Genomic DNA, 24,729 nt, shown 5'->3' on the forward strand with positions numbered 1-24,729 from the left:
CTGGGCCCTATGCACTTTACACAATCAGTCACAGGATCTGGGCTGTAACACTGCACAATCAACACAGGGTATGAGCTGTGACACAATTTGCACAGTCACAGGATTTCGGCTGTGCCACACTTTACACAATCAGCACAAGGTCTGGGCTGTGACACACTTTTTACACAATCAGTCACAGGGTCTGGGCTGTGACACACTTTTTACACAATCAGTCACAGGGTCTGGGCTGTGACACACTTTTTACACAATCAGTCACAGGGTCTGGGCTGTGACACACTTTTTACACAATCAGTCACAGGGTCTGGTCTAATTTGTTTTAAAACTTTCTCCACAAAATTCTAACACTATAAATAGGATGAGGACGAAGTTTGTGATAAATACTCGGCTTCTGCATAAACATTATAAAATATATTCCCTGTGCTGAGAGTAAGCCCGCCAGTGCAGTCTGTGCAGCTTTGTAATCTTCCGGCGGTTCCTGTCCTTTCCAGGGCGTCACTGTACAAATGAGAAAACAATAGCTGACGTTGCAATTTCTTGCCAATACTTGGGAAAAGATTGTAACTCCTTCAGACACCCCAACTAGACGGGTGTTGTGCTGGTCCAAACTAATAGATTACTCATCATACCCTGTTGTATTAATAATACTGCTGGGCACAAGTTCCCGTCTTCCACCAAATCATTGATTCCAAAAGGATATCGATTCTCGTAATTGGCGCTTTTATTTCGTTGCTGATGTTGGTTTGCCTTCGCTAAAGAGTTGGCGAAGGTGCTTGAAAGATAGCAGCTGCCTGCAGGCTCACAGCTGACCGTCCCTCAGCTACTGTGGCAGTAGCCCCACCGCCGTGTTTCATTATATAATGCGGCGCTCCAGTATCTCATTTTCTCAATGACAGACATGTTCATGTTGTGGATCTGGAGGGAAATATTGAAGTCTCGGCTTTAATCCGACCTCCAGATCCTCACTAAACGATGGAAGTTTAGTGACTTCTTGAAGAGGATGGCTGACTTCTCTCTGAAAACTGCGCAGGTGAGAGAGGAGCTTTGCAGTCCCTGATATATAGATTTAAAATGTGTTTGTTCGGCTTGGTATAAAGCTCAACTGTGTCCAAGTTTGGATTTGCAGCAGGCTCCCCCCCCCCCCCCCCCCCCCGGTGCAATGCACACATGCATCCGTCGCCAGACCCACCGACATATATCTGGCTAACGGTGCTGTATATAATCCGGGAGTGTCCCCAACCCTCTCACATACACAACACAACACGCAACCCAATAACATGCTTTTCGCCCAAAGGAATTCGCCCGCCTCTCAATGGTATGTGAGCTATTAAGGCGAAGATTTGCAGGAAAATTAAGACTGCTTTTTACTCTGTGTGTGTGTGTGTGTGTGAGTGCTGTTGGGATCTTAAACACTTCCCATTTTTCCTCTTGCTGTCTGGACAGGTCGATGTATTGGCGGCAGAGGGACAGCGGGGGGCGCAGTGGTCCGATCGCGCTTCACTGGCACAGTTCAGTTGCCAACCTGCCTGCGGGAGAGCTGATGCGCTTCAGGAATTGAGGTACAGCATTATATCCCACTTCCAGTCAAATCCACCCCTGTACTTTGCACTAAACTATTTTCCTACCCATTTCCAGTGGTCAGTCGCTGCATAATAATTGTTCATGGCCATCACCACTCCCACCATCCCCTCCCGAATGCAGTTTTTAGTTGAAATATAGAACAGGAGTCCTTTCAAACTGTGTTCGCGTCGGCGCTGATGATCCTACGAATCGTACCTCTTTACGGGTTGTTCGTTAAATAGGGGGTTTTGCGGCGAGAAATGTTAATTTCGCAGGGATGCACGCCACGTGTGCATTTAGTGGCGCCACTTGAAGTCCCAGTCGGTGAGCGTTAGGAACGGCCAAATAAGGGATTGGTGTTAAAGTGTCCAAAACCAATTGGGACATTTGCGGGGGCCGATCGGAGGCCACGGGGTGGTTTTACCAGCTGGCCTAACGTCCTGGTTCTCGATTTTCAGTTTCATTCGAGGTAGCGGCTGGCTGTGAGCGTAGACATTTCAGTACAGACCCGGCAGAGCCGAGCCCACGCTCTGATATCGATTGTCCTGTTTCGGGGCTGTTTGATACATGGCAACATTAAAATGTAATCGTGTTAGCAATCGGGCGATACGACACACTGTCGGGGTGTTTCTTTTCGTTTTAAATTCAGCTTCCGTTATTTTATTTTATTGTATTTTAAAGGGTGATGATTTGAACATAATTAGAAGTGGCCAGGAATCCGTTGAGTACATTTGCAGTGTTAAAACTGACTACTGTGATGGGCCATGGGAGATGCACATTTGTAAACGGGAGACAACTCTGTAGCATGGAGGGGGGCGGGGGTGCCGCTAATTTTCTGACCCCCCCCCCGACATCTACATTTACTAAAACGAAATTGTTGGAAAATAAATCCACCAAGTGCTTCTTTCGTCAGTTTCCCCGTAGAAACGGAATCGAAATTTGAGTTGTTTTCGAAAGCCGTTAAGACAGGAATGTGAGCGACGATGAGAAGCATTATTCCGAAGAATATACAAATATATATATTTAAAAACTGGGTCAAATTACAAGTCGTTTAAATGTATTTAAGCCTCTCGTTTTATTGTTTTCTTTATAAAGAATTAAACACGGTTCATTTCCATTTCCCTGACACATGAAATTGCACATTGAAAATAAGAGATATTTATTAAAATAAACATGTGATTTTTTTAAAAAATGATCTTTGAATAAACGGCGTCTTTTCCCAGGATGCCAATTAGTATTTAATAACCTGGATGCCCCAACTCACCACCCCCTCCCATTCGCAACTCGAAACGGCCTCGACAATTCTGTGAGCGTGGATTCGATATTTCGATATTGTCTGAAGTGTTGTCCTTTCGAATGGATTTGGAGGGGGGGGGGGGGGGCGATTTCGCTTTTGAAGATAATGTGAGAGTTGTTCTGATTCAGCAATAAAGCCTCACTCTTTCTCTCTCGCCCTCTGAATTGTTGAAGATAGCAGTTTAGTGCCGTTAGCTCCGAGGTTGCCTTTGCGGCAGAGCTTCGGCCCCAAGGCCAGTGGTGGGAAGTAAGTACATTTTAACTGAATAAACTGTTTAGCGGCCGGGGCGGTGGGGGGCAGCTCTTGGTGAACAATCTACCTCTGACTGCCGCTGTTTTCCTGCACCATTAGGCTCCCACACTGGCATCAGCGCCGCTCTATTCCCCCCTGAACTACCGGAGGAAAGAGTAAATTTAGGCGCCACTTTCAGCCGAATTCCGAGCGCGAAAGTGTGTGTGTGTGTATAAATATATTTTTAAAAGGGTCCCTATTATTTAACGGTTGAAGGACTAATGAAGTGAAGAGTGATCTTAACTCCCCCCAACCTGCCCCCCTTGGCCACATCAATCTTCCCTTCAGGCAACCCAACACCGAAAGAAGTCATTTCACAAATAGCGCCTCACTGCAATGTTCTCAACACATTATCAACTCGGTCAATTTACACGCAGATTCCATCGGGTGTGACCATCATTTATTTCCAGCATTCGCAACAGGCCGACTCTCTGCCTTGGAGACAGGGAGCAATTCCTCCCGCACAAGCGCGGCTCCCACCTCCTCCCAGGGACACAGGCGAGGGATGAAATTCGGCAGAGCAAGGGATTTGAATTGAGATATTGAGCTCTTTGCAACGGCAGGAAGATTAAAAAACGAGGCGTCCCCAAAATAACCCTGCTTCCAGATACGAGATGTGTTTTATTAAAATTTTGGGTGGGGGACCATTCCCATTCTGTCCAGGCCTTGTTTGCTTTCAGCCTTCGGTAACTATTCTTGTTCTAAAAGGCTAGGGACGATGCTGCTAAATGTCAGCCTACAAGACCCGAGGCGGAATGGTCATGAGGGACAGGCGAATATAATGGAAGGGGGGGGGGGGGGGGGCAATCCTACAGCTGTCATTTTTTTTTAAATCAAGGGCATGCTTTCTTGAATATTATCTCTGTTCTTGTCACACGCACACACACACAAAATGATAAACTATCCCCGCGCGGCGCTCAACAATATCTGCAAAAGCCATCTATGCAGATTTGCAGCCAGAGACACTGGCCGTTCTTGTGGTGATTGTGTTGGGAAGAGGATACTGGGTGGGATTGTTCTCGCCTCCCTGATTCTGTTTGACATTATCGCCGGCCATCGCCAGGTGCACCGCAAAGGCAGCCGCCCCGCTTACTGCATTCCCATTTTCCTCATTGGCAGCGACCTTGGCAGAGTTGGAATGGGCGTCCTTAATGTTTAATTTACTGCGTTCCGAATTGTGGTAATTAAATATCGGATCGAATGTGCTGGAGTAGGGTTTTTTTATGTTAAAAAAAATAAATGAACACCGTTTTAAAAGTGGAAGAAGCCTGATGGTGTTGTGTGTGTGTGTGGATGGTGTGTGCGTGTGTGTGTGGATGGTGTGTGTGTGTGTGGATGGTGTGTGTCTCTGTGGATGGTGTTGTGTGTGTATTTCTGTGGATGGTGTGTGTGTGTCTGTGGATGGTGTGTGTGTGTCTGTGGATGGTGTGTGTGTGTGTGTGTCTGTGGATGGTGTGTGTGTCTGTGGATGGTGTGTGTGTGGATGGTGTGTGTCTCTGTGGATGGTGTGTGTGTGTCTGTGGATGGTGTATGTGTGTCTGTGGATGGTGTGTGTGTGTGTGTGTCTGTGGATGGTGTGTGTGTCTGTGGATGGTGTGTGTGTCTGTGGATGGTGTGTGTGTGTCTGTGGATGGTGTGTGTGTGTGTCTGTGGATGGTGTGTGTGTATGTGTGGATGGTGTGTGTGTGTGTGTGTGTCTGTGGATGGTGTGTCTGTGGATGGTGTGTGTGTGTCTGTGGATGGTGTGTGTGTGTGTGTGTGTGTCTGTGGATGGTGGGTGTGTGTGTGGATGGTGTGTGTGTCTGTGGATGGTGTGTCTGTGGATGGTGTGTGTGTGTCTGTGGATGGTGTGTGTGTGTGTGGATGGTGTGTGTGTGTGGATGGTATGTGTGCGTGTCTGTGGATGGTGTGTGTGTGGATGGTGTGTGTGTGGATGGTGTGTGTGTCTGTGGATGGTGTGTGTGTGTCTGTGGATGGTGTGTGTGTGTGTGGATGGTGTGTGTGTGTGGATGGTATGTGTGTGTGTGTGTCTGTGGATGGTGTGTGTGTGTCTGTGGATGGTGTGTGTGTCTGTGGATGGTGTGTGTGTGGATGGTGTGTGTGTGGATGGTGTGTCTGTGGATGGTGTGTCTGTGGATGGTGTGTGTGTGTGTGGATGGTGTGTGTCTCTGTGGATGGTGTGTGTGTGTGTGGATGGTGTGTGTGTGTGGATGGTGTGTGTGTGTGGATGGTATGTGTGTGTGTCTGTGGATGGTGTGTGTGTGTGGATGGTATCTGTGTGTGTCTGTAGATGGTGTGTGTGTGTGTGGATGGTATCTGTGTGTGTCTGTAGATGGTGTGTGTGTGTGTGGATGGTGTGTGTGTGTGTGGATGGTATGTGTGTGTGTCTGTGGATGGTGTGTGTGTCTGTGGATGGTGTGTGTGTGTCTGTAGATGGTATGTGTGTGTCTGTAGATGGTATGTGTGTGTGTGGGGGGGGGGGGGCTTTGGGCGATTTCTACCGATTGTGGCGTCGATTTTGAAACGAGTGCTTTAAACGTGTGTGTGTGTTTCAAAGTAAACACTTATCTCGGGTTGAGTCAAAGAAAGCCACCTTCAGGATATCAGGAAGAGCAGTATGGCCAAGCGGGGACGTGTTAGGTTCTCTGAATATTTGAAAGCTCTCACCTTTCACATCTGCAGTGGGTCTCTGAACAGCAATTGGCCACGTTTAACGATTTCCTTCCCTGTCATTTTAACATAAACAAAAACACAGTATTTCCGAAACCATTAACTCGTCACTTAACGCCAATTCACGTTTGCAGGGTAGAAATGTACATGCAGTTCGCCAGATTTATATCGAAATGTTCTCTAATATCATGTGTGTGCGGGGGGGGGATTTCCCTCCACCCAGAACAGAAATCATGATGCTTTTTTAAAGCTTTTTTTTTCGTTTGCATTATTTTTGACTTAAAGCAGCGAGATGGTGAAGAATGTCTAGATGTAGTGCTCAGAATGGAGGTGAAAAGTGAATTGAGTTCCCACCTGGTGCCTGTGGAGCTGACGCTCTATTTCCTGGCTGCAGCTCTCATTCCGAAGGGAGGCGCAGGCGTTCTGGCGTCTGTATCCATGCGCCGGGCGCTCCTCCCCCCACCCCCACTCCCCCTCTCTCCCCCTCCCTCCACTCCCAGGTCCTATACCCACCCGCTCCAAAGAACGCTCCATGGCACATTCCCATCCGAGCACCCAGGGAAAACCTTCACCGCGCTTCTTGGGGATTTACTCCTAGTTAATTTCCTCCTGGTTTTATTTTCTCGTGTGTGTGTGTGTGGGTGGGTGTGTGAAATAACCCGAGAAGGCTGGATTGCAACTTTTACCTTGGTTCATTTCAGCCCTCCTCTCTCCTCACTTGTGCTCCCTCAGGTGCTAACAAGACCGCGTTTATTTAAAGAGAACCTTTTTCTCTCTCTCTACCGAACAAAGTGCTGGTCTAACTTGTAAGTGCAGCCATCAATTACTCCCGATTACAAGTTTCGAGACCCCCCTCCCCGCATGTAAAGAACGTGTCCTCGGAAATAGCTGGTATCGATTGTGCTAAAAGTTAGCATTAAAGTTGGAGGTGTGTGTGTGGGGAGGTGAGAGAGGAGGGAGGGGGCGCCGCCGTTTGGTGCTTGTATAATAGTGACCCTGGATGCCTCTCGCAACAGGTCCCCAATCCCTGGATAGGTGCTTCAGCAGAAGAGAAGCCGAGGCTGCAAACATGCTAGACGATATAAAAATGGAGGAGCACCCGTTACGTTCAGGTCCTGCCACCTTGGGAATGCTACTGGGTAAATAACGTGTTTATAAACTTTTTTTTCCTTTTGTTCTGTTTTTTTTCTTCCTCTTCTGAAACGATTAAAGGCCAGTCAGTCCTTTGCTTGCGGCTCGCGCGATTCGAACCATTTATCTGCCGGCTTTGAGCCGGGCAGCCGGCTGCGAGGAATGAGGAAGATGCCGACAGTAGGGCGATGTTTTTGTGTGTGTGGTTTTGGGGGGGGGGGGGGGGGGGTGAGGAAGCAGCAAATGTGATTTCTTCGTTGAGGGGAGATTACATTGTTGGCAGCAGATTCGGAGATACTGCACTCACTTTCTCCAAATCGTCCCGGTTTCTAAAGAAAAGAGAACATTTGGAAGGAGTGACAGTTTCTGCAGAGCTGGGGTTTTTTTTTGTAAAGCGGTGAAGGTGTTTCAGAGGCTGGGGGCTAAGGGGTAAGGGGTGATATTCGAGGGAAGGAGTCACTTCCAAATCTCACTAACGCTGGTCGCCAGGAGAAAGAAGCTGGATAATTTTATTGTTTCGTTCCAAAACACCTATTTATTTATTCTTCTCTCTCTCGCTCGCTCCTGTAGGCTCCGACTGTAAACATAAAGAAATGTGTGACGGTTGCCAAAGGCCGATAGAAGATCGCTTTCTTATGAGGGTCAATGAAGCTTCCTGGCATGAACATTGTTTGCAATGCGCGGTGTGTCAACAGCCCCTCACCAGGAGTTGCTACTTTCGAGACAGGAAACTATACTGCAAACACGACTATGATCAGTAAGTGCCAGCGCGTCTCCTTTAACCAAGGCAAGGGGACTGCCCGTTTATTATCGTTCTTAATGTGGATTAAGGTTTTCTGTTTTATTTTGTGTGTGTATGTTTCCTGGTTCGGCATTAAAGCCGCAAATTCCGATATTTCTTGAAAAAAAAGTGAGTTGCCCCCCCCCCCCCCGCCCCTCTCCAAAACGAAAAGAAAATATAGTTTCGCCGGTAACTCTGTTATTGACCCGAGTTTTCTGTTTACCATGAAGTTTTGAAACCTAGGGATTGTTTCTTTCTTTAGCAGAATGTGGGTTGCTGAAAGCAATTGGGCCTCCACATCCTCAATTCCGCAAATTCAACCTTTCACCGAATGTTTAATGTGCGTGTCGAGGACTCTTGTCTAATTTTTCTGGGGAGGGGGGGGTGGTTATATTTTACAAAGCGCCACTTCTCGGGGGGCATTGCGGGCCTGTGTGACTCTCGGCGGGTGCCTTGCTCAGACTGGGGATGTCGTGGGTTTTTATTCCGCTGTGCCTCTCAAGATTGGGCCTGGGCAAGGCCACATCGGAATCTATCTGTCGCCCGCTTGCAGCAGTTCGATTGTCGAAAATACAGCCATTGTGGCCAGAATTATAAGGCAGCCGGGGTGCTAGCTTTCGGCTATATTTAGAATTTTCCTGTACACGCAAAAGCACCCGAAATAATTTCAGTTGACCTCGATTGACAGTGCAACTCTGCACATACCTGTGTGCAGGATGTCTATATTACAGGCGGCACCTCTAGGATAGGAAAACCAATAATGTTGTATTCCCTCTCCCACCTTCCCCTCCAAAACAAGAACATATTAAGAGCTTGAAAATTAAAATCATGCCTCAAGCCCCAAATGATGCCTCAAATATTTCCCCTCTCCACAGTTATCTTAATCAGAAACAGTAACTTGGAGAGCGGCGGCAGTCCTTTACGATGAAGTAAGCCGTGTTTATACAAATGAAAGCAGAATGGAATATCCAGTGTGTGCGTGTTTAATCCCCACTCCTTGCTTTTCATGCGGCGAGATCTGATTGGTTTTACTGAATGTCTCCTGTTTTTTTGGGGGGTGTATTGGAGGGTGGACACACTCGAGTTGGAGACGGACTGGTCACCTGGGCCACAGCAGACCGTTCCTTCACCGGGTCTGCTTCTACACAGAGCTCCCACAAGTGTCTAAATTTATCCAAAACAAAACCATACACACACACACTCCGGCAAAATAATAACCACACTGCCCAGGATTCCCACCACCACAAAAGTGAAGATGTATCAAACCGACCGCCCCGGGACAGTTTGAAAGGAAATCTCGACACACAGGCACACGTTGTACAATTCCTGCAGCTCCCCGGCTTTCTGCTGGGAGCGAGCCACAGTGAGGGGTTTCCCTCACTGCAGATACATTTCCAGGACAGCCCTGGAGATATCCCAAAGGGTGCGAATTTGTTTTGGGACACCAGGCCGGATTGATGTATTTTTCTTTTGTAAATGTCTGTTTTTTTTTCCATGACACGGGTGGCATTTGGGCCTCTGGGGTGTTTGGCGGTGTTGCTGCGGGCCGCATGGTTATTCCGCAGCCTCTGTGTACAGACAGGGACACTTGGACGTGGTGCTCCCCTATGTGGACTTTTGTAGCAGTTGGAAATATGAGGAAAGCTCATATTGCCCCTACCCGCTTCCGGGGCCCTCAGGAAATTTTGAAAGCCAAAATATATTAGACAAGTTCAGCCTTCACACTTTGATCATCTGTCAGATACAAGTGGCTGTAATCGCGGCTGTAGCAGTCAACCCATTGATTCCATTCAGGCCCGTTGTGAAGTGCATCTTCTGGTCAAGTTGTGTGTGTGTGTGTGGTGGTGGTTTTGGGGGCAAAACCTCGCTCTCCACCCAAAGCTAGAGATTCACTCGCTCAACAAGAGCGTCAACCGGACTGTTGGATTTGAACTCTGGGAAATAGTCGGCATTGTTTAAAAATAGCTGTAGAGTGCTCCCATCATATTTGAAAATACAAGCTCAGCTTTGAATATTAAAGGTCAGATGTTCCACTGATAGATAGATGGTGGTGTCCACGTGGTTGTAACAACGACAACGGGGAGAAAGCTGATTGTAAACGTAGAGACGAGACGAAGCTGAATTGGGCTTTGCTAGATGTCCCGTCAATCGGGTTCCTAAAAAGTAAACCCCGCTCAGAGAAAGCTGCGAGCGAGGAACATATTTTGGAACATTCAAAATGTTGCGCGTTATGCCGGCACATTGATCTTGTGATGAATTATTAATAATTTTTTATGTTCCGTTTAAAGAGTTCGATTTTCTTTTCGGGGGTGGGGGGGGGGGGAAAGCAACGGTCTCTCCTATCGACCCTTAACCATCGTCTCTCTGAAAATTTAATGAAACTTCGTATTTAATTTAGAGGCAAATCAGCCCAATGTGTGGGGGAATTCTGAAGCTGGAAGACGGGAATATGCGAGGAGAAAGGGGGGAGAGAAAGTGTGGGGTGAGAAAAGGGGGAAAGAGGGACGGTGAAAGGGGCAAGGTGGAGAAGGGGAGATGTGAAAGCGAAGGTGGAGAGGGAGGGAGGGAGGGTGGGGGGGAGGAGGGGGTAGACGGAGGGTGGGGAGGGAAAGAGGGAAGGTGTGAGGAGGAAAGCGGGAAGGTGTGAGGGGGAAAGCGGGAAGGTGTGGGGGGAAAGAGGGAAGGTGTGAGGGAAAAGAGGGAAGGTGTGAGGGGAACAAGGGAAGGTGCGAGGGGAAAGAGAGAAGGTGTGAGGGGGAAAGAGGGAAGGTGTGAGGGAGAAAGAGGGAAAGTGTGAGGGGAAAGAGGGAACGTGTGAGGGGGAAGAGGGAAGGTGTGAGGGGGAAAGAGGGAAGGTGTGAGGGGGAAAGAGGGAAAGTGTGAGGGGAACGAGGGAAGGTGTGAGGGGAAAGAGGGAAGGTGAGAGGGGAAAGAGGGAAGGTGTGGGGGGAAAGAGGGAAGGTGTGAGGAGGAAAGCGGGAAGGCGTGAGGGGGAAAGCGGGAAGGTGTGGGGGGAAAGAGGGAAGGTGTGAGGGGAAAGAGGGAAGGTGTGAGGGGAAAGAGGGAAGGTGTGAGGGGGAAAGAGGGAAGGTGTGAGGGGAAAGAGGGAAGGTGTGAGGGGGAAGAGGGAAGGTGTGAGGGGGAAAGAGGGAAGGTGTGAGGGGGAAAGAGGGAAAGTGTGAGGGGAACGAGGGAAGGTGTGAGGGGAAAGAGGGAACGTGTGAGGGGGAAAGAGGGAAAGTGTGAGGGGAAAGAGGGAAGGTGTGAGGGGAAAGAGGGAAAGTGTGAGGGGAAAGAGGGAAGGTGTGAGGGGAAAGAGGGAAAGTGTGAGGGGAAAGAGGGAAGGTGTGAGGGGAAAGAGGGAAGGTGTGAGGAGGAAAGAGGAAAAGTGTGAGGGGAAAGAGGGAAGGTGTGAGGGGAAAGAGGGAAGGTGTGAGGGGAAAGAGGGACGGTGTGAGGGGGAAGAGGGAAGGTGTGAGGGGGAAAGAGGGAAGGTGTGAGGGGGAAAGAGGGAAGGTGCGAGAGGAAAGAGGGAAGGTGCGAGAGGAAAGAGGGAAGGTGTGAGGAGTAGGAGGGAAGATCCGAGGGGGAAAGAGGGAAGGTGTGAGGGGGAAAGATAGAAGTGTGAGGGGGAAGGAGGGAAGGTGTGAGGGGGAAGGAGGGACAGTCTGAGGGAGAAAGAGGGACAGTCTGAGGGGAAAGAGGGAAGGTGTGAGGGGGAAAGAGGGAAGGTGTAAGAGAGAAGGTGTGAGGGGGAAAGAGGGAAGGTGAGAGGGGAAAGAGGGAAGGTGAGAGGGGAAAGAGGGAAGGTGAGAGGGGGAAGAGGGAAGGTGAGAGGGGAAAGAGGGAAGGTGAGAGGGGAAAGAGGGAAGATGTGAGGGGAAAGAGGGAAGGTGTGAGGGGAAAGAGTGAAGGTGTGAGGGGAAAGAGGGAAGGTGTGAGGGGGATAGAGGGAAGGTGTGAGGGGCGAAAGTGTTGGAGGGGAAAGTTTAAAACTAATGATGGGCCAAATTCATTTTCTCAGAGTGAGGTTTACTGTGCGGGGCTGGGAGATGCCGCGGGACGTTTTGTCTTAGTGTTGCTGAGAGTTCACACATCAAACCGCTGCACAGAGGCGGTGCCTGAAAGCTCAGTCAGACATTCTGATATCAACCCTGCGTGGACCAAAACACCTTCCCCCTTCTTGACAAATATCCTCAGCCCCTTCAAGGGTGACATGGTCTATTTTTTGCAAACTTTTTTTAAAAGTTGTAAGATCGTGTGCGATATAGAAAATGTTCACAGCAGCAACTGGCAGAGGAGGAAGGCGCCGAGGGACAATGCAATGACAGCAGCTACCTGCTCGCCTTTAAATAGGGGGTTCATTCATTGTAGGGGAATTTCCATTTCCAACCTTCTTCGGGAGTTTGGCTGCTGAATGGAGTCTGAGTATTTGAACTAGTCGGCTAAACCTGGAAGCGCCTCGCCAAGATTGTTAACGTCAGAGATATGTCCTTGGAGAGGCGCTCTCCCGAGGGTTAGGGCCGCAAATGCTGTGCATTACACCCTCTCAGACACGCTGAGAATTTTGAACACACATGAAATCCTCAGTTCATTTTTGTTTTAACGTGCTCGATGGCCTTTTAATGTTCGGGCACTGGAGCGCTAAACCTTAGGGCAGAAGAAGTTCAAGACAGTCCTTTAAACTCTGAAATAGGAGGGTGTGAGAGAGGCGAATTGGCGCCCAGCTTTCAAATGTCCAGGTTGTTTCCACTGGGGGCCAGGCAGCGATGTAAAATCAATCTGAAAATCAAACATTTCGGCCCAGAACAGTATCGAAGGGATTATTTAAAAAAAATAAACACCTACAATTAACGAAGTCCAGTTATAGTCTTTTGTGCGATTATTTCACAGTAACTTCATTGCAGTGTTAATGTAAGCCTGCTTGTGACAATACAGATTATTACTATTAATATCAACGAGAGAGCCCGTTTTCAATAGTCGCTTAAAGCAGAAACAATTCAAATCAGTTTAAACTCTGGAATATGAGAAACGAGGCAAGCGGGCGATTCTTTTTAAAACGAACGGGACAGGACCGTTCGGACGAAATAGGATTGCGGATCAGACGTGTTGTGTTCTGAACAATTAAAGATAAACACGGTTCCCCAGCCTGTCTGACTGAAGCTATGAACGGATTCGAAATGTTTTTCAGCCCCCCAAACCCCGAATTCGATTCACAGCGGGTTGATTTGAAACGATTTGGACCGGCTACAAATAATAATTCTGATCTCTCCAGCCAGTGGATAGAAATTATGCCTGTCTTCGTTTTGGGGAATACGCGCCAGGCATCAAATCGAGCCATCGCAAACGATAAATATCCCCACCCCCGAACAGCGATGGTCTTTGAACGTTTGGTCAGAGAGGTGCGTGCTGATAACTAGGGTTGTCGGGGGAATAGGTATTTTAAGTAAATTGCCAACGTACCAAAATTGCCATAAAATGTATTGACTGTGATATAGGTGTATCTTTTTAAAAAGGGATTGGGGAAAATGGTGTACGGCTGCAATTTAATCAAGGGATTGGCACTGTTCTCCCAGTCACCGGAGAGAAGCGTCTACTGGGAGCAGGGAACAAGGTTAACTTTGCTGCTTCTGCTCCTGCGTGTACTACACAGGTTTACAGTGGACCCATTACACCGGGGAGTGAGGGAAGCTCGCAAGCCTGCCAATCATTTCATTATTGTTGCGGAGAGCTAATTAGCAGAATCAGAAAAACATACTATCACCGTCCCTGGAATTATGATCAAGTACAGTTGCATTGTTGAGAAAAGTCCTCATTTAATTGCGTTGCGCTACGCCAGGGAATTCGTTCCGAACCATGCAATTTTTTTTAAAAAAACGTTATATTCGCGCGCGTTTTGTCACTTTTCACCAGGATTTCTCTGCTAATTCCACAATTGTGAACACTGGGCGTTTTGCAAATGCTTGCCTGCACACATCTACTCCTTACTGCCTCGGCTGTAATGCGATTGACTGATGCATGGGAGAGTCCAGAGTTTCTGATCGAAAGTCCTCAACGTGTTTATTCCGTGTCCCATTCTGTGAATTCGCAAGGCAAGGGACTCAATTTGTTTCACTTCTTATTTGTGTGTGTGTGTTTGAGTTTCTGACTTAAGCCCGGCTCTTAGTTATATTGGTAAGATTTTCTTTTTGCCAAATTTTGGGCTTTCCGGAGAGAATCAGCGTGATGTCATTCTTATAAAAAAAAATAAAGGGTCTACCCCACATAGCTGTCCACTGCATTATCACACTTCATGCCTGTCATTAGAATTTAGCCCCTTTTTATATATAGGGTTTTAACATGGCCACTTCAATCACTGGTGCATAATAGTACTCTGCTAGAAGCCTGGCAACTAACAAAAGACAACAACTATTGCTTTGCATCAACTTTTGTCAGGCATTGACGAGCCTTCCCAACAGGGTCTTAAGTGGTTAGTGGCAACAATGTGAATTTCATAGCTACAGCATGAAAATCCATCACCATGGATACTGGCAGTAAATGCTTACACAGGAAAATCTTTGTTGAGGTTATTGGGCTTCTGAAAGATTTTCTTTAAATGCAAACTGGCCCGACATAGCGTTGCCTGAACATTGGCCGAGGGCTGTAGCCAAAAGACTGAGTCCAATTCAACTCGGTTACCTGAGTCCGGAGCCTTGCTACATCCCGCAGATCTGATCCAAAATTATTTCAATGCACAAGCAAGTTACACATTGACCTGACATGTTAAATGGTGCAGCTGAGATCTGTAAACAGTTCTGTAGCAGAATAGTTTATACTTATTAACCTCTGTTGAATCGTGGTACCTGGTGTGACATGACATGGCAGCCTGCTGTGAACACTACCTCAGACTGACAGCCGCAAACATTTAATGAGATGGGATGCAGCCGCATAAATCAACAGATCTTTGGAAGAGCACTGGTTCTGAAATGCTTTTACAAGTAGGTATGTTCAGCATGGTAACCCACAGCTTCTTTTTTCGTTGGCACTTTTTATTGGACCCACTTAAATATGATAGGCAGCCCACAAATCGCTGTGGTGGGTCAGGATAGTTTTTTGTTAATCCAAAAAAAGTCGATGCTTTGTCATAAAAAGAAGCATCCATTCAGATCACAAGGCAAAAGATTGCATCAGTGTGGAATCAAAATTTTTGAACTTTTTTCATTTGATTATTGGGATCAAAGCATGCATGGCCCAAATTGGGGGCACAACCGATTGCCATTTTACCCAAGGGCTCGCCTACACAAAATATTTGCAAAGGAAGGAATCCAATCCGGGGGCCATTTTCGTAGATGCAGTGTATTTTATATCTGTTACTTAAAGGAGAAACAAACAAAACATGGAACATTTATTGAAACATAAGTTTCTTAGGATGGCACGGTAGCACAGTGGTTAGCACTGTTGCTTCACAATGCCAGGGTCCCAGGTTCAATTCCCGGCTTGGGTCACTGTATGTGTGGAGTCTGCATGTTCTCCCTGTGTTTGTGTGGGTTTCCTCCGGGTGCTCCGGTTTTCTCCCACAAGGCTTGAAAGACGTGCTGTGAGGTGAATTGGACATTCTGAATTCTCCCTCAGTGTACCCGAACAGGAGCTGGAATGTGGCGTCTCCGGGCTTTTCACAGTAACTTCATTGCTGTGGTAATGTAAGCCTACTTGTGACAATAAAGATTATTATTATGTTTTTCAGCGAATCAAGCTGGATATATTTACTTTTGTTTATGGCGAGGGATTATAGCGGATAAAATAAAGACATCTCACTATCCCATTGCCACAGCTGAGCAGGTGAACATGAATTTAGTAATAGCGTGTGTATAGTATTGTCTCAGGTTATAATTCTGTTGATTAGGGCAGCACGGAGGCGCAGTGGGTTAGCCCCGATGCCTCGCGGCGCCGAGGTCTCAGGTTCGATCCTGGCTCTGGGTCACTGTCCGTGTGGAGTTTGCACATTCTCACCGTGTTTGTGTAGGTTTCGCCCCCACAACCCAAAGATGTGCAGGCTAGGTGGATTGGCCACGCTAAATTGCCCCTTAATTGGAAAAAATGAATTGGGTACTCTAATTTTATTTTTAAAAATTAATTCTGTTGATTAGATTATAGTTATACAGCCATCCTTGTGTTGTAGCCTTTGTTCACTTCACTGTGACACAAATGTGGCAGTGTAATTGTGAAGTCGAGTCTAAACGCGACTCTGGAGGGGAAGCAGTGTGACACACCTTGAATAACGTCACCTCCTGTTCCTTGTTATAATAGCTCCTATTATAGTGCCGTCTGACACCCAGTTTTTAAAAATGCTCAAGTGTTCGCAGGAGGAAGTCAGTAGCCGTGGTATGATTGTAGTGTTAGTTAATTCCTGGACGTTGTTTGTTATTAGTGCTGTCATTTTCTATGAGGGATTAAATACGTCAATTTAAAAAGTACTGTTTTATGCAGCACCAATTAGTTTTGTGTATGTTTATTCTTGGGAACTGGGTGTTGTTGGAAAGGCTCGTCCCTATGTTTCCTGCTGTCATTTGGACTGAAAGATTTGTTGGGGAAGCCAATATTGAGTTGCTCCGATGGTTGACTGATAATGATCATGTACACCAAGGAAGGTTTCGCCCTTGGTTGGTGGCAGGTATACTGAAAGGGATGATACAATTACCCTTACAGTATCTGGGCCTGTTAATAATAATAATCTTTATTAGTGTCACAAGTAGGCTTACATTAACACTGCAATGAAGTTACTGTGAAAATCCGCTAGTCGCCATACCCCGGCGCCTGTTCGAATTCAGAATGTCCAAGCATGTCTTTCAGGACTTGTGGGAGGAAACTGGAGCACCCGGAGGTAACCCACGCAGGCACGGGGAGAATGTGCAGACTCCGAACATACAGTGACCCAAGCCGGGAATCGAACCCGGGTCCCTGGTGCTGTGAAGCAGCAGTGCTAACTACTGTGCTACTGTGGTGCCCAGTTGAAGGTGGTACACAGAGCGCACTTAATTAGGGCTAGGATGAGGTGGTTGTTTGAGGGGGTGGAAGGTAAGCGTGAGCGTTGCTAGACGTGCCCGGCAAATCATGAGCATTATTTTTGGACATGTCCTGAGCTGGGGAGATCTTTCCTTCTTCAGCACCATGTCAGTGATTCCACAGATGGAATTGGAGCCCAGTCCTCTGGTGGCCATATTTGGGGTGTCGGACCTGTTGGAGCTACTGATGGGTCCGGGGGCAGATGTTTTAGCCTTCACCTCGCTGATCGCTCCAGGTGGGTGCTGTTGGAGCAGAGGTCAGCTTCTCCAGCCAATGCCTCGGTATGGCTGGCAGATCTTTGGGAGTTTTTGCATCTTGACAAAATTAAGTATACGATAAGGGACGCAGTGGAGGGACTTTATAAAATATGGTGTCCTACGGGCAGCACGGTGGCACAGTGGTTAGCATTGCTGCCTCACGGCCGCAAAGTCCCAGGTTCAATCCCTGCTCTGGGTCACTGTCCGTGTGGAGTTTGCACATTCTCCCCATGTTTACGTGGGTTTCGTCCCCACAACTCGAAGATGTGCAGGCTAGGTGGATTGGCCACGCTAAATTGCTCCTTAATTTGGAAAAAATGAATTGGGTACTCTAAATTTTTTTTTTTTAAGTTGTCCTTTCATTCTGTTTTTTAAAGAGCTAGTCACCTTCAGCTGTTGGGGTGGAGGTTTGTGGTTTTGTTTGAGAGTGTGTTTTGTTTTCCTTTATTGTTCTGTATTCATTAAAAAATGTTCAATTAAAATATTTTAAAGAAGAGTACGTGGGCCAGTAATGGGAGCAATCGGTTAGTGCATCCACTTTTTACTGCTGCCCATTGCACACTGCTGGGATGTATCTGCACATGGATATGTCTGGTAAGGACAACAATGGACTCAGCTGTGATGTTCATCCCATTGGGAACGGCTAGTTGACATTCCCTCTGTGCACTTGCACATGAAGAAAACCAGGCACTACAGCCTGCCATGTAACTCAACCTCACCGTGAATCACTGCCCCCAGGAGGGAAGGGGAAATTATGGGGGAGGAAATTGGGAAAAGAAAGCAGATACATACGTCAATTAAAAATGTACAAGATTCTGCACTTTAATCTTGAGTAACACTTTGAAGCTGATTTTGTTTGTTTTCCCCTGGCCTTAATGATCTTGGGATGGAATTGATGGCTTCATTGTCTCTTTAATACCGAGGAGGCTGGTACTAATTTGAAAGGGATTTACCGGAGGGCCTGCCTGGTTTGGGAAGTAGCCCAACTTTAATATGCAAAAAGTCTCCGATTGTCATTTCACTTTGGAAATGTTTGGAAGAAGCACTGCGCAACCCTCCAATCATTTCCTCGGGCGATGGGGAAGAACAGGCCAGTCAGGGAAAGTTTGCTAATTTTGTGGTGCGCAAAGGTGCATTAGATCTTCTCTACGGTCCACCTATTTACTTTGATGTCAGGGAAGCGTGACAATGGCCATTCTTTTTTTAAAAATATATATTTATTAAAGTTTTTTAACACAATTTTTCTCCCTTACAAACAATAACCCCCCCCCCCCGTAACAAAAAAAAAACGAGAAATCGCGCAGAGCAAGATATATACATGGCAAAATGATATATTTACACAGCTTTGTACACTGGCTCTCACCCGTAGGTGCCAGTTTCCCCAACCCTTCATGTTATCTCTTGCTCATCCACCCTCCTAGGCAGTCCCCCCTTTCCCCCCCCTCCCCCCCCTCCCAGAACGTCCCCTCCGCCACCCCCCCCCCCCCCCAAGGTTGCTGCTGCTGCTGACCGACCTTCCTCTAACGCTCCGCGAGATAGTCTAGGGACGGTTGCCACCGCCTGTAGAACCCCTGCGCAGACCCTCTCAAGGCGAACTTAATCCTCTCCAACTTTATGAACCCAGCCATATCATTTATCCAGGCCTCCAGGCTGGGGGGCTTCGCCTCCTTCCACTTTAGCAAGATCCTTCGCCGGGCTACTAGGGACGCAAAGGCCAGAATGCCGGCCTCTTTCACCTCCTGCACTCCGGTTCGTCCACTACTCCAAATATTGCTAGCCCCCAGCTTGGCTTGACCCGGACTTTCACCACCTGAGATATTGCTCCCGCCACTCCTCTCCAGAACCCCTCCAGTGCCGGGCATGACCAAAACATATGGACATGGTTCGCCGAGCTCCCTGAGCACCTTCCACATCTGTCCTCTACCCCAAAGAACCTACTCAACCTCGCCCCCGTCAAGTGCGCTCTGTGGACCACCTTAAATTGTATCAGGCTGAGCCTACATTGGCCATTCTTAATCTAGTGCATAGCACTACAATTCTGGCCCGGCACCCACTTCCTGGTGTGATTTTAAGTGTGGTGAGTGCCTCAAAACCATGGTCAGCTCTTCGCCATAGATATGGATAATCAAAGGTCAGCGTCATTCCCTTTCCAAAACTGAATGTACCATTTTTTAAAAATAAATTTAGAGTACTCAATAATTTTTTTCTAATTAAGGGACAATTTAGTGTGGCCAGTTCTCCTACCCTGCACATCTTTCGGTTGTGGGGGTGAGACCCACGCAGATACGAGGAGAATGTGCAAACTCCACACGGACAGTGACCCGTGGCCAGGATCAAACCCAGGTCCTCGGCGCTGTGAGGCAGCAGTGCGAACCACTGCGCCACTATGGCACCCCAATGTACCATTTTTAAAAAATATTTTCCCAGCTCATTCTCTAAACTCCTTCTGGGACATCATGGGACGAAATGTTAAAAATCAGTTTTAAAAAGGAAACATCAAAAATATTAGTAAGATAATTAAACAGCAATTGCTATGAGAGTGAGCACTCAGAATTTGTGGATCGCTGCACATTTCGAACTGAAATCATGCCTTTTTCCATCTAACTGAGAATTACCCTGCAATTCATAACCACATTCACATTCCAGTCAAAGCTCAATTCATTAAATTAAGGGCAATATTCACAAATGCAATGATGCACTATATGCTTTTGATTCCTGTGTTCCAAATGTTATCCCATTTTTAAACTTCCACAAATGAAAGCTTCGAACATTGAGTAAAAGAATCGGAATCTAGCATTAAGTGTTTTAAGTGCCTTCCACACATTTGAATGGCAAGAACTTCTTTATTATCAGTGCCATTCAACTCTGAATGACAGCAGCATCTGCTTTTAAAGTTACTAAACATTTGCAGATTTTCTGAACCAGATTTTGATTAACCTTCGTTTGGTTTCTCTTTCTCCCCTCGAGTCATCCTTCTCCTTGGCTCAACAGCTGCTGAGAAGCTAGTTTAGCGCTGTGAAGAATGTTTGGGGAGAGCAGCTCATTAGGGAATTGTGTTAAGGTTGGGAGGGTCGGAATATACCCTCTCATTCTCGCTATGTTTAGATTGCTGATACTTAAAAACCATTTCTCAGTTTACTGAACAAATAGAGGCCTCCTATGTTCTGGGAAAATGAGTTCTCCCATCTGCAAAATGAGAGAGACAATATGGAAACGGGAGACTTATCTTTGTCTTTCTGTCACCCCAGCAGCTGAGGAAATTAGAGTGAGGACAACAACTAGGTAAATAGCTGAAGGCATGCAGTGTGGCTTGCATGACAGTGGCTCCCACTATCAGCTGCTGTGTGCACTTAAAACAGAAAACTGTCTACACCTTTAATAACCAATGGTTTGGCTCCTGTTATAAATCCTACTGTTGTTTGCCCGCCTCCGGGATGTCTTCCCTACAGACAGGAGTTTTGGATAGCCACTGGCAATCTGGGCCTGATTTTAACCCATTCAAAACTCACCCACTTGCAGGGAATTAAAATTGGCTCGTTTGTCTCAGAAGGATATATTGTGGTTCCGAAAGGTTTCCCTGCTGATTTTACCTCTCCCTGAGTTAGAATACTGTGACATGTTTGTCTATTTGGTGGTGTATTCCTTGACCTGAGTAATATGTCTCTCATCATTTTAATATCTCTGTGCCTATGTGCACATTTATCTCTTTTCTTTCCTCCTTCCAATTCCATCTGCTGCTGTCATAGGCATGATGGGCTGAATGGTCTCTTTCAGTGCTGCATCATTCACTATGTTAGGTCACAGTGCAGTAGACAGCAAGAGGTTATGTTTGAGTCTGGATGGTGGGTTACTGACACGTGTGGATCTATGAAGGGCATTGTAGCGAGGCCTGACCCTGTCTCTCCCAATGTCCAGCCATGCACACTCCATTAGTGGTTGCTGATCGTGAGCTGGATCCTATTCTTAATCTGCTGTTTTCATGGAATCATAGAATCTCTACAGTGAAGATGTATGCTATGTGGCCCATCAAACCTGCACCAATCCTCCCAAGCTCATTCCCCACTCCATCCCAATAACCCCTTAACCTAACCTACACATTATTTTTGGACACTAAGGGCAATTTAATATGGCCAATCCACCTTAATTGCACATCTTTGGACTGTGGGAGGAAACCCACGCAGACACGGGGAGAAATGAAATGAAAATGAATGAAATGAAAATCGCTTATTGTCACAAGTAGGCTTCAAATGAAGTTACTGTGAAAGCCCCTCATCGCCATATTCCGGCGCCTATTCGGGGAGGCTGGTACAGGAATTGAACCTCCGTTGCTGGCCTTGGTCTGCTTTACAAGCCAGCTATTCAGCCCACTGTGCTAAACCAGCCCCATAAAGTGCCAACTCCACACAGACAGTCACCCAAGGCCAGGCTTGAACCCGGGTCCCTGGCGCAGTAAGGAAGCAGTGCTCAGCACTGCTATTATGTTTCCTTGGCTGGAGGATAGGGTGGGCAATAGTGAGACCATTTGCACAATCCCCACACCTCCCCAGCAGGGACTGGCTAACTAGGCAGCAGCAGAGACTGGAACCTGTGACTCTACTGGTCTGTATTAATTTTTTGCCACAATGCACAGACATTAAGCCATGGCAAGAAAGGATATTTTCTACTTGTACTTCTTTTATTTAGTTTCCAGACAGACTGGTTACTTTTTAATGTTGGAAAAAGTAATTGGAAGACCATCATAGATGCTGCAGTATTAATTGTTTTGAAAGATTCTTATCAATAATGCATAAGATCTTTTAATACCGTCGCTAATGGAAGAAGGTTTCAGAAGTAGTATTATGGGGTTAAAGTAATAAAACCAAACCGTTTTTATGTGACATTTTCATGTGAAAGAGGCACTGTTGTGGGAGCGATAGCAGTTCGAACACCCACATATTATTTACATCACATGCAAGCTATGCAGTATTGGGAATTGCCTCCTTCCATCTCGCCGTTCTGGAAACAAAATGTTTACATCTGTTATAGGTTTACCTGGGCTCAGATGTTATTTCTTTTTCACAGTTACCCACTCAGTGAGTTTTGAGCTGTGAGATTGCCGTTGGGGCGGAAGGGTTCGAGGTGCACTGGGAGGGAATTTAAAAAATAAAAAAATTTAGAGCACCCAATTATTTTTTCCAATTGAGGGGCAATTTAGCGTGGCCATTCCACCTAACCTGCATATCTTTGGGTTGTGGGGGTGAAACCCACGCAGACACAGGGAGAATGTGCAAACTCCACACGGACAGTGACCCGGGGCCGGGATCGAAACTGGGTCCTCAGCGCTATAGGCAGCAGTGCTAACCACTGCGCCACCGTGCCCCCCCACAGGGAGGAAAAATCAGCAAGTGGCTGTATGGCACATTTCCTCGTAGCCCATTGTGGAGAACCATTGACCAACTACGTTACTCAGAGTGATGACACTATGGCGTCTGACTGTGCTAACAAATTCACAAGGGAGTTGGGACCAGCTCCTACAGGGGGAAAAAAAGTAGACGGGAATGGGAAGTGTCACAGAATATGATATTTGTCCAATGCTGAGACAGGGCAAATGGATATTTACCATGGTCTTTTTAGGCCTGTACGTTTTGGATGAGATGTCTAAGCAAGGCCCTGTCTTCTTGTTCAGGTGAATATAAAGGATGTGACGACAAGATATGAAGAAGAGCTGGGGAATCCTCCAATTTCTGACCAACACCTATCCCACGGTCGGCACTTGCAAACAGTACATGCAGAAATAAAAGGCTGCACGGTGGTGCCATAGTTAGCACTGCTGCCTCACAGTGCTGAGGACCCGGCCCAGAGTCACTGTCTGTGCACAGTTTTCACATTCTGCCCGTGTTTGCATGCGTCTCCCCCCCCACAACCCAAAGGATGTTCAGGGTAGGTGAATTGGCCATGCTAATTTGCCCTTAATTGGGGAAAAAAAGAGTTGGGTACTCTAATTTTCAAAGAAAAAACAGAACATTCAGAAATAGGTTTACTGGTTATTTATCACATTGCGGTTGATGAGAGATAGAATGGAATGGCTAGCATGGAAAGAGGCTATTCAGTGCCCATGCAAGGCCGCTCAGCAAGAGCAGGTCAGCGGGTCCCACTCCCCAGCCCTTTCCCTGAAGTTCTGAAAATTCCTTCTGCTCATGCAGGACATTGGCTGCAATTGGCTGCTGCATTTGCCTACAAAAATAACAGGCGGGCAGCACGGTGGCACAGTGGGTTAGCCCTGCTGCCTCACGGCGCCGAGGTCCCAGGTTCGATCCCGGCTCTGGGTCACTGTCCGTGTGGAGTTTGCACATTCTCCCCGTGTTTGCGTGGGTTTCGCCCCCACAACCCAAAGATGTGCAGGGCAGGTGAATTGGCCAAGCTAAATTGCCCCTTAATTGGAAAAAATTAATTGGGTATTCTAAATTAAAAAAAAATAACAGGCTATTTGCTTCACTGGCAATTAATTGACTGTGAAGTGCTGTTGGACATGCTGGGGACTTGAAAGATGCCATATGAATGCGAATTCTTGCCATTTAAACATACCCAAAACACATTCAGCTACCTGGGGATCCAAATTGTCCAAAAATGGAACCTGACTAGTCTGGCAGAGGAAGTAGAGAAGGACCTGCAGAGGTGGGACACACTCCCACTCTCCCTGGCGGGGAGGGTACAGACGATCAAGATCAAGCACTCTACATGCCCAGTGGTTATAGCCATGCTCCGGTCATAGAACCAGCTATGGCAACACTTCGGCCTGACCAAAATGTCAACCATGACTCCCATTTGCAACAGGTTCACGCCAGCCATAGTGGGCGGCACCTTTAAGAGGTGGAATGAAGACAGGGGGGCATTGACAGTTAGTGACTTCAAACAGACTAGCGACATTAAAGGAACCGACATCGAGGTCTCAACTGCCCAATGGAACAAACTACGACATCTACAAATCAAAAGCTTCCCCCGCAAGGAGATAACAACATACCCGCTGAAACACTCAATGGTCAAGGAACCGCTGGACGCGGGCGACTTAGGTGGAGGGAACTGCGGGGACAAGTATGGACGACTGTTAGAAGAGTCACGTTCCCCACTGGACGAGACATGAGAAAATGGGAGGAAGAACTAGGGATAGAAATAGGGGGGGACTCTGGAGTGAAGCTCTGCACAGAGCCAACTCCACCTCCACATGCACAAGGCAAAGCCTAATGTAGCTGACAGTGGTACACAGAGCACATCTACTAGAACTCGAATGAGCCACTTCTTCTCGGAAGTGGCGGACAAATGTGAATGGTGACAAGGAGGCCTGGCGAACCACACCCACATGTTCTGGGCATCCCCCAGACTGGCCAGTTTCTGGACAGCTGCCTTTGAGGCAATGTCCAAGGTTGTGGGGATGAGGGTTGATCCAAGCCCGAAAGTGGCAGTATAAGACCAGTCAGAACTCTTCATGGGGAGAGGGAGCCGACACCCTTGCCTCCCTAATCGCCCGCCAAAGAATCCTGTTCGGCTGGCGATCAGTAGCACCGCCCAAAGTTGCAGACTGGTTGGCCGACCTGTCGGAGTTTCTCCGATTGGAGAAAATCAAATTCGCCATCCGGAGGTTGGAGGAGATTTTCCACGAGACGTGGAAACCATTCTCCAACCTGTCCCAGGACCTGTTTATCGCCAACAGCCAGGTGAGCCATGGT

The 24,729-nt window shown here is 47.3% G+C and overlaps 1 protein-coding gene across 7 annotated transcripts in view; it reads left to right on the forward strand.

Annotated features, from left to right (window-relative positions):
* The first annotated feature begins 1,465 nt into the window (after window positions 1-1,465).
* The window catches only part of LOC140399180 (LIM/homeobox protein LMX-1.2-like), a 225,386-nt gene continuing 202,122 nt past the window's right edge, over window positions 1,466-24,729 (forward strand). The window contains exons 1-3 of one of the 7 annotated variants that reach the window (XM_072488503.1): window positions 1,466-1,556; window positions 6,832-6,954; window positions 7,517-7,703. In XM_072488503.1, the coding sequence (XP_072344604.1) occupies window positions 6,885-6,954; window positions 7,517-7,703 (257 nt within the window). In that variant the 5' untranslated portion in view covers window positions 1,466-1,556; window positions 6,832-6,884. Of the gene's footprint in view, window positions 1,557-3,003; window positions 3,101-6,312; window positions 6,955-7,017; window positions 7,127-7,245; window positions 7,376-7,516; window positions 7,704-24,729 lie in introns of those variants that run through there. The other 6 variants (XM_072488504.1, XM_072488502.1, XM_072488501.1 and 3 more) reach the window with 6 other exon arrangements.

Source organism: Scyliorhinus torazame, chromosome 22 (genome assembly GCF_047496885.1).
Source record: "Scyliorhinus torazame isolate Kashiwa2021f chromosome 22, sScyTor2.1, whole genome shotgun sequence".
Taxonomy (NCBI): domain Eukaryota; kingdom Metazoa; phylum Chordata; class Chondrichthyes; order Carcharhiniformes; family Scyliorhinidae; genus Scyliorhinus; species Scyliorhinus torazame.